The sequence below is a fragment of the Pristis pectinata genome, chromosome 31 (genome assembly GCF_009764475.1).
Source record: "Pristis pectinata isolate sPriPec2 chromosome 31, sPriPec2.1.pri, whole genome shotgun sequence".
Lineage (NCBI taxonomy): Eukaryota > Metazoa > Chordata > Chondrichthyes > Rhinopristiformes > Pristidae > Pristis > Pristis pectinata.
This window is the reverse complement of record NC_067435.1, coordinates 7,395,379-7,410,852: the sequence shown is the minus strand read 5'-3', so window position 1 is coordinate 7,410,852 and position 15,474 is coordinate 7,395,379. Positions and strand designations below refer to the sequence as shown.

The 15,474-nt window shown below is 45.6% G+C and overlaps 1 protein-coding gene across 1 annotated transcript in view; it reads right to left on the bottom strand.

Moving 5' to 3' along the window:
• Positions 1–276: 276 nt before the first annotated feature.
• The window catches only part of rab3da (RAB3D, member RAS oncogene family, a), a 53,120-nt gene continuing 37,922 nt past the window's right edge, over positions 277–15,474 (bottom strand). Inside the window, exons 3-5 of the mRNA XM_052041981.1 lie at positions 13,343–13,461; positions 8,706–8,830; positions 277–5,508 (exon numbers count right to left, since the gene is read on the bottom strand). Coding sequence (XP_051897941.1) covers positions 5,324–5,508; positions 8,706–8,830; positions 13,343–13,461 — 429 coding nt within the window. The 3' untranslated portion in view covers positions 277–5,323. The remainder of the gene's footprint in view (positions 5,509–8,705; positions 8,831–13,342; positions 13,462–15,474) is intronic.

Below are 15,474 nucleotides of genomic sequence, written 5' to 3'. Positions count from 1 at the left end.
CAGGTGCGACCTACGTTTGCAAGTTCTCTCTGTGATCGCTCTGGTTTCCTCTCACATCCCAAGAGCGTGTTGGTAGGTTAATTGGCGACTGCAAATTACCCCTTAGTGTAGGTGAATGGCCAAACGAATCAAAAGGTCATGTGCGTGTGAGAGAGAATGTGAAGGGAAATGAGCCAGGGAGTGAGACTAACAGGATTACTGCCCTGGAGCTGGCATGCACTTGATGGGCTGAATATCCTCCTACGGTGTATTTATAAGTACAACAGAGAAACAGTATTGCTTTTTAAATATCAATATTTATTTCTTTCCGGATGTTAAACACACAGACATCGCTCAACACAAGCCAAGGTCCCAATGAAACATTCAGGTACAAGATAGAAAGGTCCATATTCACAGCGTCTTTTTCTCTTCCCAATACAGACTTCCTTCTCCCAAATCTGGCGTGGAATTAACAAAATTTATCCCAGCAACACAGGAAAAGTCTCCTTGTGGAATTTTAAAATCTACGCATACAGTAGAGATATATTTGAAGCAAATCAGCACTTGGTACAGAGTATGGAAGGAAGGAGAGAAGCAGGAAGGAAGAACAAGAGAGACTCATTACACTTTGAGAGGATAAAAGCAGTGGAGCATGGATTGGAAGGGTGTTGGAGAAAGTACCTTCACCCAGGAGAGTAGGAGATGGATGGGGGCTTGAACTCACTCCCTGAAAGGGGTGGTGGTGAGAGAAATCATCATCAGGTTTAAAAAGTACCTGGATAAGTACCTGAAATATCGTAACACACAGAGCAACATACTGAGAGCTACAGTGGGATTAGCTTCAACAGATTTTCCCTTAGCTAGCATGCACACAATGGGATGAATGGCCTCCTCCTGAGGCACCAACATTGGTGGTGTTTGGTAATCCCAGAAGCATTTGTGTCAGTACAAGCAGGGGGTAGACTGTGGAAGGAAAATGCCCCCAGTGAAAGGTACAGTGCAGGAGGTGGCCTTTCTGCCATTTGTGTTAATACTATCCCATCACAAACACACTGCAGAGAGGCTTGATCTCCCAACAGACGATGAACAACTGACTTACCACCTCACAGTCAGCACAGTGCTGACTCGAAAACTAAGCTCTTGTCTTGCTGAGGAGTTACTGCAGCCAGAAGTAATTGCCACTGCTGCCTTTGGAAGGACACTGTGTATGAGCCAGCTTCTGCCACCCAGAACTCTGAGTGGGAATAAAAGGAGTCATATTTAATTCCTTTCCCTCCGTCCACTCTCCTGGTCACAGGTCACAAACAGAGCTGCCCAAGTCTTTGTTCCTTCCACTGACGACATTCAAAACCATGAACAGGGAGAGAGCCAAGTCAGTAGTGAGTTCTCGTCCTGGTCACAGTACTACGACGTACAGCAAGAGACCATTCATCCTCCTGTGCTGACCCTTCTTAAAAAAAAGCTATCCAATTAGATCCACTCCCCAACTCCTTCCTGCTCGCCCTACCGATATTCCTTTTTCAAGAATTTTCATTTGTTCAACGGCATTAATATTGAATTCTCCCACTTTAGGTAATCCCCACAAACGTCCCCTTCCCCCACCATACTTCTTTTCTGCCCTTTCCTAGCCTTTACTCTCTCTCTCTTCTTTTACCCATCCCCTGGTGGATCTGCTCTCCCGCACCTGCCCATCACTATCTCTTACCTGAATCTACCTATCACCACCTTGTGCCCACCCCGCCTCCCCTCTTTTGTCCACCTTTAACTGCTCTGCTTTTCCCTCCTATATACTGGGCTTCCCCTTTTCCTATCTTCAGTCCTAAAGAAGGGTCCTGACCAGAAACGTTGACAGCAGCTTTTCTCCACGGATGCTGCCCGGCCTGCTGAGTTCCTCCAGCATCGTCGTGTTTTTCATCTGGATTCCAGCCTCTGCAGTCCTTTGTTTCTCCATTTTCATTCATTTCCCTTTGCAAGTTATATTGAATGAGTTACACACGCACACACAGAGTGCTGGAAGAACTCAGCAGGTCAGGCAGCATCTATTGGAGGGACTCAGGAGCAAGTTTCTGCTCTCCTTTAGGGTGGCACCTCAGGGACTGACAATTTCCCCAAACATTTAAGAGATTTAAGAGACTCTTAGATAGACACATGAATGATAGAAAAATGGGGGACTATGTGGGAGGGAAGGGTTAGATAGATCTTAGAGCAGGATAAAATATCAGCACAACATTGTGGGCTGACGGGCCTGTACTGCGCTGTAGTGTTGTATGTTCTATTAACAATTATTCCATTTTATCTTGCTCAAGACTATGGGCACCTCAGCTGGCTTCTATGTCCCCCGCCCCTTGTACCTTCCCCCTCTTCTCCTTGTCTTCCCCTCCCCCTCCTTTCCTCCTCTGTCTCTCCCTCCCTCCCTCTACCCCTTGCTTCCCTCCTCAGCTCCCCTTCGCCCAGTTAGAGCCGCTGCCTCACAGAGGTTAGATCCTGACCTCTGATGGTGTCTGTGCCGAGTTTGCACATTTCCCTGTCACTGCATTGGTTTCCCCCCCCAAGGCGCTCCAGTTTCCTCCCACATCCCGGAGGCTTAATTATCTCCTGTAAGTTACCCCTTCAGTGTAGGTTAATGGCAAAAAGATTCAAAGGGAAGTTGCCGGGCATGCGTGAGAGAGAATCAGTTGCAGGGTACAGGGAAATAAGAGAACGGGAATGGACCTGTTGGGCCGAATGGTCTCTTTCTGTGTCATGAGATAATTAGTATGTTCACATGTAATGGGAATCATCAAAACCTAACCATCCCAAGTTCAAACAGATCACTACATGCTAATTGGTTGGGTGGCATCAACCTGGGCGAATGGCCTTTTACCAGTGTGACTCTCACCCAATTTTAAGCCTGAGTGATATTTGGCACAGTGTAGCATGAAGATGCGAGAAAGGACACCCATTGCGGGCTCCACCTCATTTGCCATTCAACAACACACACAATGGCACATCGCTGGCCACAAAGTCCTTTGGATTGACAAGACGATATGAAAGGTGCTGTGGAAATGCGTGTCCTTTCTTTAAGTGTCAATCAGCTCTCAAGGCCACAGAAGCTGAACTTAAACATCATAATACTGGCACTGGTCACTGCCTAGGCAAATAACCGGCAGGGTTATCCATGGTTATGTGCAGGTACCCGTGAGCAGTGGAGGTTGACGACAGCTGATACTGTTGGTGTTCACACTGCATCGCAAGGGGAATGGAACAAGCAAGGTGGCACCTTGCACAAAAAAAAAGTTCCTCTGAGAAAGAGAATTTGAACCCAATTCCATGCATCCCAGTCACAGGGCCAGCCTGAATCTTTGGGTGAATCTGCACATACTTTCCCTGCTTGCTTACATTCTGATAAGGTTGAAGAAGCCACCCTCGCACTCACTTCCTTTGATTATTTAGAGCAACGTGCACAGGTCTGGTCTCTGTCCATGCAACTGTTCTAGGAGAGATACAAAAGAGATTTACAAAGGGTGATTTTCCTTTGATTCCGTGCAAAAGGCAAGGACATTATCAGGACCGAGAAGATGAAGTAGCCAGGGAGACAGAGCTTATTCCTCTGGAAAAGAGAAGATTGAGCTGGGGTCAGTGGTAGAGGGGTGGTGATAAAAGGCCTTTGAGATTACAAAACATTTGTTTGGGTAGATGTGGGCAATACCATTCCACATGTGAGACTCGAAAATTTGGCGCCATTGAGATAAGAGCACTTATAAATCCAGAGAAACTCAGGAGAACCTCTGAACCTGGAAAGTGTGACCCTCCCTCCCACAGTGGTCAAAGAGAATAGCAGAGATACCTTTAAGGAGAAACAAGTGGGAGGAAATGTACAGATAGATCAAGTATGGAACTTAAACACTGGCACAGGGCAGTATTTAAGTTCCATACTGCCAGGACAAATTAACACTAACGTGGACTGGAGGGCTTGAGTTATAAGAAGAGAGTGGATAACCTGGGACTGTTTTCCCTGGAGCAAAGGAGGCTGAGGTGTGACCTTAACAGAGGGTTAAAAATTATGAGGGGCATAGATAGGGTAGTCAGTCTTTTTGCCAGGGTAGGGGAGTCTAAAACTAGAGGGCATAGGTTTAAGGTGGGAGGGGAAAGATTTAAAGAGGAGCTGAGGGGCAAGTTTTTCCACACAGAGGGTGGTGGCTATATGGAAGGAGCTGTCAGAGGAGGTGGTAGAGGCGGGTACAATTACAAACGTTTATAAGGCATTTGGAAAGGCACACGACCAGGAAAGTTTAGAAGGATATGGCCAAACGCGGACAAATGCAACTAGCATAGACAGGCATGTTTGGTCGGCATGGATGAGTTGAGCCGAAGGGCCTGTTTCCATGCTGTATAACTCTATGGAGGAAGAGCAGTGAAAGCTAGTGGGAGACAGACATGCACCCTTAACAGCAAGGAGTCATAGAAATAATGCACTTCCAGAGACGAGCTGACGTGGGTGTCACTGCCAGAAGGAGTATACCTCCTGGACGGAAATCAGAACCACATTCACAAAAGCCTTGATGCATAAAACACTGATTCGGCAAGTCCGAATGCAATTTTTCAGTTCAATTGCAGAACGTGGCAGCATGCAGGTGGAAATATTACTCCAGATGTGGGATTAATGCTGCAAGGTAGGGTCTGCACTAACGTCAGCACTGCAGTAACGGCTGAGCACGGCCAGCTGGGTTTGTCCCATAACGTTCAGCTGGAGGACGGGGAGGGGACAGTTGGTGAGGCTCGGTGGATGGTGCTTCCTTCTACACCCCCTGATTATACATCTCACCTCTCACCAATCAATAAGGAGCAGAGGTCTCCCTCCAGGTTAGGGACAACCATGGTGGTTAATGCCTGCACCGATCCGATCCTCCAACAGAACAACAATAAAGTTCCAAACATGTGACCTGTTTTAATTTTAATATTTCAGTCCCAATTGGAACCAAAGTTTTCAATTTCAGATTTGGAGGCATCCCTCCCAAAAAACGGAAGGCAGAAGGTGATTGGTGCAGATATCACTCACCACGGTAGAGCAGAACTTTGTCAGTCAGCTGGTTCTTCCTAGCGTGCTCTTGGTGACTTTACAACGGGTGCTTCAGATGGGTGAGCATAGGAAGGAATTCCTTAACTGGATGGGTCAATGGATTTTGTCACCTCACCATCATGTAAAAACGATTGGCCAAATAATTAATAAAAAAACAAAACACAAGTTTTAATCCTGAATCTTACACATATTCTGAAGTCAAATTTCACCCCTTCCCCAAACCCATTCTTAACCATGTGACATCTGTGGTAGGTGATGTAGGTCAGAGGTCAGAGGTAAGGGATCCTAGCATGCACAGCTGCCTTCCTGTGGTTGAGGGTTCTCAGCGAGAGAGGAGTTCTTGTTGCCGAGCATCGAGGGATCAGCTTCAAGGCTTTCAGACATCTTCACGCAGATGATGTCGACCAGGCGTTCAAAAACCTGCTTCACGTTAATGTTTTCTTTTGCACTTGCCTCGAAAAACTCAAACCCTGCCCAAAAAAAGAGAGAAGAAATTGAGAGTGTCGACCTAAACCCTCCTCTCTCCCACCAACTCACTGAAGTCTGTTCCCCAGCTCAGACAAGGAGCTGGCGTCATGTTCAGAGTTTGGGGCAATTCACTTCTCCATAGAGAATTTATTCCAATGCCCTGTGTAAACCTGAGCTCATCCAAAACCCTGCTGCCCGTTCCCTAATCCCATCACTCTTCTTCTCACCAGCCTCCCAGACCAGTGTTATAATATTCTGTAGGTGACTTTACAAGACTAAGAATTGTTGTGATCCTATACTTCAACTCCCCCGGTGGCTAGATTAAAAATAAAACGGCTTTGCAGAGAGAACAGGAGCTAGGCAGCTGAACTGTGAGGATTGTTCACTCAATGCTGAACGATGCCATCATGATACATATAATCTCTATTTTAACATTTCCTCAATCTCACTTTTCTTTGTTCTATAACTGGCAACTCCACCTTAAGCTGCTAAAACCCTAAAGCTCTAGAATTCCCTCTCAATTCTCCACATACTTCTAAAAGCTCCTTAAAACCTTTGGACAAGTTTATGGTCACTGTTTCTCATACATGGCTCCACTCTGTTTGAAAATCAGTCCTCTGAAATGCCTTGAGTTGTGCCATTTTACTCTTATTCCTTACCATCTTACTCCTTTTACTCCCTATATACTCATGATTGTAGGGATAAATTTTGCTTGAACTCCATCAACATGTTTGCAGATGACACCACGATAGTGGGCCATTCTCAAACAATGGAAGTACAGGAAGGAGATAGAGAGTGTACTTTCATCGTATCAAGATAACAATCTTTCCCTCAATGTCAGCAAAACAAAAGAGCTGGTCACTGACTTCAGGGAGCGAGGTGGGGTACATGCCCCTGTCAGTATCAATGATGCTGAGGTGGAGATGGTTGAGAGTTTTAACTTCTTAAGTGTAAACATCATGAACAATTTGTCCTGGTCCAGTAATATGGACCTTATGACCAAGACAGCCTCTAATTCCTCAGAGAGCTAAGGAAATTTGGCATTTCCCTGATGACTTTCACCAATTTTTACAGATGCACCACAGAATGCATCAAATCTGAATGCATCACAGCTTGGGATGGCAACTGCTCTGCCTAAGACTGCAAGAAATTGCAGAGAGTTGTGAACGCAACCCAGTCCATCACACAGACCAGCCTCCCCTCCACTGACTCTGTCTACGCTTCCCACTGCCTCAGGAAAGCAGCCAACATAATCACGGACCCCTCCCACCCTGGTCACTCTCTCTTCTCCCCCTCTCCCATCGGTCAGAAGGTACAAAAGCTTGAGAGCACGTACCACCAGGCTCAAGGACAGCTTTTATCCCTCTGTTATCAGACTCTTGAATGGACCTCTTGTAAGCTAAAGATGAATTCTTGGTGTCTCGATGTATCTCATCATGGCCCTTGCGCTTTGTCTACCTGCACTGCACTTCCTCTGTAACTGTAAAACTATATTCTGCATTCTGTTTTTTTTCTTTTTGCACTACCTCAGGTATACTTATGTATGTAACGATCTGTGGATGGCATGTAAACAAAAGCTTTTCACTGTATCTCAGTACATGTGACCATAATAAACCAATTACCAATTCATGATTTATGAAAAGATTACGTTCCTGGAAAATGTTTCATTGAGTACAATTTTGCAAATGGAAGAGACTAGGCAATTGCATTTTAGTACAGTGTATTCCTGTGGGCTAGTAAGAAGAACCTTCATAAATTGAAGACACATATCCCAAAAAGTCAATGGCATTATAGTGAAAATTCAGAAATTATACATTCATAACTCAAGGAATGATTGTAAATATAATTTAAAAATCAGGAAATTCTGTAAATACTCAACAGGTCAGGCCACATCTTTGGGAAGAGATTCAAAGTTAATGTGTTAGATTGAAGACCTTTGTCCGAACTGGGAACGAGATAAAAGAAGCTTGTTAAACTGCAGGGAAGATGGGGGTGGGGGATGTCTCTGATAGAGTAAAACCAAGGTGACCATGGGCATAAGCTGAAAACACAGTTATCTGGTCAATGAGTGAATGGGAGCAGTTAGAGAGTGAGAACATGTGTACCTTTCCCTTCCCAATATATAGATAAACTGCAAAACCCAGAGATCCAACTGAATTCCATCGGCACTGTAATCTGGCCACTTGATTTAAACTCAGGGAAAAAAATATATCCAGAGGAAGAATATCACAAGCAGGGTCACCATTATTTACATTTCCTCTTAGTTCTGGGAGTGAGACTTAATTCAGCGGTAAAATTCATCTCTCAGAGTCAGAATGTTATTGTTTTGAGCCTTTGAACCACGAAACGCAGCACTGGAGATGTTTTGGTGCTGTGAGTAATGGGTTTGCATTCAACCAGATACCCACACAACACGGGAACAGAGTGGGGTGGGTGTGACGGGAAATACTTCCTCTTGTGGGGACTTAATGAGCCAGGGTAACAGCCTGTCTACATTTTAAAAGTTGGGTCTTCGGGAGACAACTCAGGATTGGAAGTGAAATAATGGAAAGAAACAGGTAAAAGTTAGAAAGAAGAATTGTTTTCAAACCATGGATGGTTGGAGCTTGGAACACACCACCTGGGAGAGTGGTGGAGGCAGAGACTCTCATTACACTTACGAAATATCTAGACAAGCACTCGACTCGCCAAGGCATAGAAGGCTATGGACCAAGTGGTGGTAAATGGGATTAGTGGAGATGGGTACTTGATGGTCAGCAAGGACATGTTGGGCCGAAGGGCTGTACGATTCTATGACATCAATGGAAAAGAATAGTTGTTTCATCATCCACTAGATTAAGAATAATTTGCATGTATATAGCACCCTTAATGTCGTAAAATTTCCAAAGAAGTTCATGTTATTTTCACATACTTTGCATAGGGAATTGAACTGATAACTTCTGACTCAAGAGGTGCAAGTACTGCCACTGAACCATATCTCACTCCAGAAATAGTTCCCCGGTGACACAGCAGAGGCCCAGCCAGAACAAATCCGTCTCCTTTGAGGAGACCACCCCAGAAACCTTGTCTCAAGCAGCCAGCTGAAGGACGTGGATGTACTCCAACTGTTACGGGGGTGAGGGCATTTGCCAAGCATCTCCCTGTCGGAAAATGAACACTGTAAAGAAACATAGTAAATGATTGAGACTGTTTTGCGTACCTAACTCATCAGCCAATCGTCTTCCTTCTTCTGTGGGTACAACACGTTCATCTTCCAGGTCAGATTTATTGCCAACCAGAATCACCTGAGCATTGTCCCATGAGTACGTTTTGATCTGTGTGGCCCTGTTGAACAATAGGACACCAGAGCTATGAAGAGACCATGGTTAAACAACACTACCTTGATCACTCCACTTGGGCCTAATGCAGGGTAAGAGTGGAATGGCTCCAAATCCTCTAACACAAAAGGTGGCTCCTGAGCTCACCATGCCCACGCCAGTTATTCCAAAGAGTTCTCCAAACGTCAAACTTTTGACCTCTGTGGCACATCCATTTGAATCCAATTCACCATCGTTTTTTGAATGGTCTTCCCAACAATTATTTCCCCACCAGTTTTGACATCCTCTGATGACTGAATCATTTGGTACAGGAAATAGTTTAGTTGCTCCTTCCATGCCTAACCAAAGCTCCTGATCCCTGTCAATATATCCCCAAAGAGAACAATCTCACTTTCTTCCATTCCTTTATCCAGGTAAATCACCACAATGCTTCCCATTCCAACTAAAACACAGTGCCCAGAATTATACACAAGATCAGCTGAGGCCAAGATAGCTATTCAAGGATTTAGCACGGCTCTCTTATCCTTTTGCACTTAAGGCTGACTTTCTACAAAGCCATGAAACCCATATCCTCAAGAAACAGCACCTCACCTTCCCACTGGATATTTCACGGCCTTCCAGACTCAACAATTCCAGCTAATTAACAGTTTCTATTTCCAGTAACTGCAGGGTTTCAGAGTTTGCTTCTCCCATCTCCACCTCCAGAGCCATCTCTGGTATCTGCCATCCCTTCCTTCTTTCCCCGGTACCAACAACGCACACCAACACCTCTAATTCCTCAGAAGGCTAAGGATACTCGGTATGTCCCTAATGACTCATAGATGCACCATATAAAGCATCCTATCTGGATGCATCTCAGCTTGGTATGGCAACTGCTCTGTCCAAGAAATTGCAGAGTTGTGAACACAGCCCAGTCTATCACACAAAACAGCCTCCCCTCAGACTATACTTCCCGCTGCCTCAGGAAAGTAGCCAACATAATCAAGGACCCCTCTCACCCAGGTCATTCTTTCTTCTTCCCTCTTCTGTTGGACAGAAGATACAAAAGCTTGAGAGCACAAACCACCAGACTCAAGGACAGATGCTATCCTGTTGTTATCAGACTCTTGTATGGGCCTCTCACACGCTAGAAGATGAACTCTTGATCTCCCAATCTACCTCATCATGGCCCTTGCACTTTATTTATCTATCTGTACTGCACTTTCTCTGTAACTGTAACACTATATTCTGAATTCTGTTTTCTTTCTCCCACCTTGATGTAATTATAACACGGTCTGTCTGGAAGGCACGCAAACAAAAGCCTTTCACTGTGCCTCGGTACCTGTGACAATAATAAACCAACCCAATCCTGCAGTTTCCTTGTTCTTGCTTCCCACCGTCCCATCATCCATCTCTCTCCATTCCCCACTTCTTCCGCATCTTCCAAACACGTTTATCTCCAACCTTTCCCAGTTCTAGTGCCAGTTCACTGACCTGAAACATTAACTGGCTCACTCTCCACAGATGCAAGCCTAGCTGCTGAGTAATTGCAGCAATTCCAGTTTATATTTAGCCAAGTGCTTGCCTCACTGTTTTATCAGCTTGTCCTACCACTGCCTAGGGTTTGTGACCAGCCCTACTCAGATCCCTCTCTCCCTGCTAACACTATTACCAAATTACTAAGATAACCACAAGATGCATATTCTCATATTTTTCCTGCAACATTTAGCCCAATGAGTCATTGCTGGTTCTCAGAAGATTCCCATTCCTGCACTTATTTCCCTATGACTATCCACATGCCCTGACTCTCCTGCCACTCTCTTACGCCGGAGGTACCAAACCTACCAACCTGTATGTCTTGGGAGCAAACAAGAGTATCAGAGGGGACCCGGAACAGTCACAGGGTTGGTTGGTGAACGGGCTGCTGTAAATTGTAAGCTCCATACAGAGAGCAACCGAGATCAGGGTAGAACCCAGGTTATTGAAGCTGTGAGGCAGCAGCCCTACTAGTTGTGCCTCCTGAATGATATCAGATACTTTTAAACCTGAGCCCTCATTATTGGTTGCTGAAAATAGACTCTGCTACATTAGCAACACACTTGAGCTCATAGCATGCATCCCATCCAAGTACCAGGGACTACCTCAGTGAATTAAAGTGGACAGCAGATCCAAGACACACACCATTCCTAGATTTGGTTGATGGAAGGATCCCACACCCAGATTAATTAATGGGAGTCACAGTGGCGCAGCTAATAGAGCTGCTGCCTCGTAGCTCCAGCGACCAGAGTTCAATGCTGACCTCGGGTGCTGTCTGTGTGGAATCTGAACGTTCGGCCTGTGACCGTGTGGTTTCCTCCAAGTGCTCTGGTTTCCTCCAAGTGCTCTAGTTTCCTCCCACATCCCAAGGATGTGCGGGTTGATTAATTAGCCAATTTGCCCCAAGTTGTGTGGGCGAGTAGTAGAATCTAGGGGGAGTTGATGGAACGGGAATGTGGGGAAAGAATAAAATGGGATCAGTGTAGGATTAGTGTAAATGGATGCTTTATGGTTAGTATGGGCTGTGGGCCGAAGGCCCTGCTTCCAAGCTGTGTGACTCCATCACTTTGGATCGGAACTTGCAAAGGTCTGTTGGATTCGACTGTTTTAAGTGGTTTTTTAATATGTATAGTGTTTAATACACCTCGTGGCTGCACAAGGAATGGCCGCTTCCTAGCTTATTGGTTCGTCCATCAGGTGAATATGTGTTTTCTCACTGGTTGGCTTTGCCACAGTTATCTAATAGGTTTCCTGATCGGACTATTGTTAGCTAAGGAGTACCTCTTATCTCAGTTATAAAAGGTCGTTTTTTTTGTTAATCACACTCTTGCTCTCTTCCACCCCCCCCCCACCCCCACCCCCCAGCCCTAGCTCATCTTTAGTTCCTTTTGTCTCGGCTCATCTCCTAGTAGTAAAGCTAGTGCCATGTGCTCTGTGACTGTTCCTATGTTTTAAACTTTTCCAATAAAACATTGCGAAGCACCAAGTTGTTTTCAACTCATTCTTTGACTCCTGAAAGAACCTGCGGATTTGAAAATAACCGGATCCGACAGGTCTTGCCAAAAATATTCCAATGTTTAACTCCTCTTGTGTTCACATGAAAGAGAAGCCTACAACTTGAGTCAATTGGAACAAGCAAGGACTTGAAAAAAAGATGATACAAGGAGTACCAAAGGGCTGTTTTCCTTTGTTCTTTCACAGCCTGTAGATGTCATTGGCATTTGGTGTCCATCCCTACTTGCCTGAAGGCCTAGTTAAGACTTTGATGGATCTGAGTCACGCGTAGGCCAGTCAGGATGGTTTTTCACCCCAAAGTTATAACAGCAAGCTTGTGAATAGGAGCTGTGGGCAGTGGCAATGGAAGGAACAGACACATCCCTCCAACAGCTAAAGTATTCATCAGTCTGAGTTCACAGAGCCTGCACGCCAACACCAGTAAAATCGTTTCCCCAGCAGGAATCACTGCATGCCTGTTCCTTCCAGGATGAATGGAATCTGTTCTTTCGTCTATCAGCCTCCAAGGAACCCCTCCCAGAGGGCACAAGTAGCCCCGCAAACCTGCACCAGTCAGCACTCACGGAGCCATAACCCCATGGCCAGCCCCCACCTCTTGATGAGAAGTAAAGGGGCATTGTGGCCATGGAACCTGCACTCATGCACGAGTCACACCCGTGAGAGAGAGTGGTGTGATTGGTGCGTGTAAGATAAACCAGAGACACAAGAGACAGCAGATGCTTCAATGTGGAGCAACCAACAATCTGCTGGAGGAAGAGATGAGATGCTGGATGAACTCAGTGGGTCAGGCAGCATCTGTGGAGGGAAATGGACAGTCAACGTTTCGGGTCGAGACCCTTTATCTGGATTCAAAACGTCAACTGCCCATATCCTTCCGCAGATGCAGCCGAACCCGCTGAGTTCTTCCAGCATCTTGTGTGTTGCTCCAGATTCCAGCATCTACAGTTGCTTGCGCCTCCAATCTTTGGAGGAGCTCAGCAGGCTGAGCAGCATCTGTAGAGGGGGTGGAAGGAACTGTCGACGTTTCAGGTCAAAACCCTGCAGGACTGAGAGTGGAGAGGAGAGATGGCCAGTAATAAAGAGGAGAGGGGAAGTGGTGAGACAGGAGACAGAAGTAATAAACCATACAGACAACATGAACTGGATGGATTAAACTACAGGGCGAAGGCTTAAGGTGAGAGGGGGAAAGTTTAAAGGAGATGTGTGGGGCAAGTTTATGTTTTACACAGAGGGTGACGGGTGCCTGGAACGGGCTGCCAGGGGAAGTGGTGGAGGCAGATACGATAATAGCATTCAAGAGGTTTTTAGATAGACACACGAACGTGCAGGGAATGGAGAGATATGGATCACGTGCAGGCAGAAGGGATGTTTAACTTGGAGTCATGTTCAGCACAGACATTGTGGGCCGAAGGGCCTGTTCTTGTGCTGTACTGTTCTATGTTCTATGTACACGAGTTTGACCTGCGTTTTAGAAGTACAGTGCACTTACCAGTCATGTACGGCACCAAAGGAGTCCTGGTTGGTGATGTCATACATTAGCAGGAATCCCATGGCGCCCCTGTAGTAGGCTGTGGTGATGGTGCGGTAACGTTCCTGGCCTGCTGTGTCCTGAAGAGAATAAATTCAGGGATTCCATCAGAGCCAATCAGAGCTCAAAGCCACCAAGTGTGAAGCTGCCATCTCCTTCCCCCCCAACTCCCTCAACCCCACCTCCCCCACCCACCAATTCTCTCCAGCCCTGTTCATTCTTCTGCTTCACGAGGTTTGGTTCCACATCACTGACAGAGCGAGACTGGGGCTTGACCAACTGCACCCAAAGGCCATTGATGAAGCAAGAATCAGTCAGTGGTAGTTAAGGGCAGAAACCTGGGCTGATTGACTGTGGGAGGAGGAATTAAATCAATTGTACAACAGTAACTTACGTATGTGCAGCACCTCACATGTAGGAAAGTACCCCAAATGTATGTATGTGTGTGTGTGTGCAGATGGTCGGATAGAAGCATGGGCAGCCAGATAGGTACCTAACACAGACACACACACTGCCATGTCAGACACAGACACACACACTGCCATGCCAGACACAGACACACACAAAGAGCCATGCCAGACACAGACACACACAACTTCCGGAATGAATTCCTCCAAAGCAGAACCAGCCTTTGAATGCTGACCTTGTCACTCTTATGGCAGAATCTGGTTCTGGAGATAAACCAGTCAAATTTTCACTGCTGCCACTCCACACAATTCTCTGTAATATTTTCTATGTTCAACACAATTACTGCTGGATGGCGATTGAATTATTTTAAAATATACATCGAGATAATCCTGCCCTGTGTATCCTGGGAACTTTGACAGTGCTCTGTGGTGCGTTAAGTGGTTGGAATTCCCACAATACCAAGTCCTTCCCAAGACCCCTCACCTCGGGTCTTTGGGGCTAATTAGGTAGGGTCACACCTATGATTTTAGAGACAGTCTTCACTTACTCTGGAAACTGTGTACTCTGCAGCATCTCAGCTTGAAGATTCAAACAGGAAGGCAAACACAAATACACTTACCACAGAATGCAATAAATCAGATTAAATCATCGGGCTCCAGTCCACTGACTTCTGCAATCCATCACGTCAGATATATTTAATGGATCTGAGGCAATTAGGAGATGATGCAATTTGGCTCTGCATCTAACTGCCCATCGCATTTTCTTCCTGCATCTTGTTAGAGCAGTAATAGCTGCCAATTATAATCCCTTCTTCCCTACTAGAACTATGCTTTCACACAATGCACTGCACAATCCCACAAAACCACAAGAAAATAGGAATGGGAGTAGGCTTTAAGTCTCTTCAAGCCTACTTCCTCTATCAAATGGCATAGCTGATCTATGCTGGCCTCAACTGCTCTTGTGTGCCACTTTTCGTTGCCCCTCTCCTCCTCAATCTATCAATTATTATCCACCTCCATTTTGAACACTTCTAATGATCCAGCTTCCACCACCCACCGGGTCAGAGAATTCCCGAGATTCACCACCTCTGTGAGAAGAAATTTCCATGTACCTCAGTGTTAAATGACCAGCTCCTTATCTTGTAGTTATGTTCCTATGTTTGAGAGGAATATAGGCCCAAACTATTTAGCTTTCTTGGAAGGAAAACCCTCTCATCCCAGGAATTATTCTGGTGAATGTCCTCTGTACTGCCTCCAATGTTACAATTTCTATTTTAGGTAAAGGAACCAAAACTGTATGCAGTATTCCAGGTGTGGTCTCACCAACATTTTGTACACTTGCAACAAAATCTCCCTGTTTTTAAATTCCATCCCTTTTGCAATGAAGGCCAAAATGATATTTCCTTCTTAGCTACTTGTTGGACCTGCCTGCCAGCTGTTTGTGATTCATGCACTAGAACACCAAGATCCCTCTCTCTCCATTTAGACAATAATCCGCCCTTTGATTTCTCTTACTGAAGTGCATGATCTCACACTTCTCATTAAACTCCACTTGCCAGTCTTTAGCTCACTCACTCAATCTATCTACACCCTGTTGCAGAATCACAGTATCCTTATCATGACACACCCTTCGACCTATTGTTGTGTCATCGGCAAACTTGGAAACTTCCATGCTGTTCCTTCCTC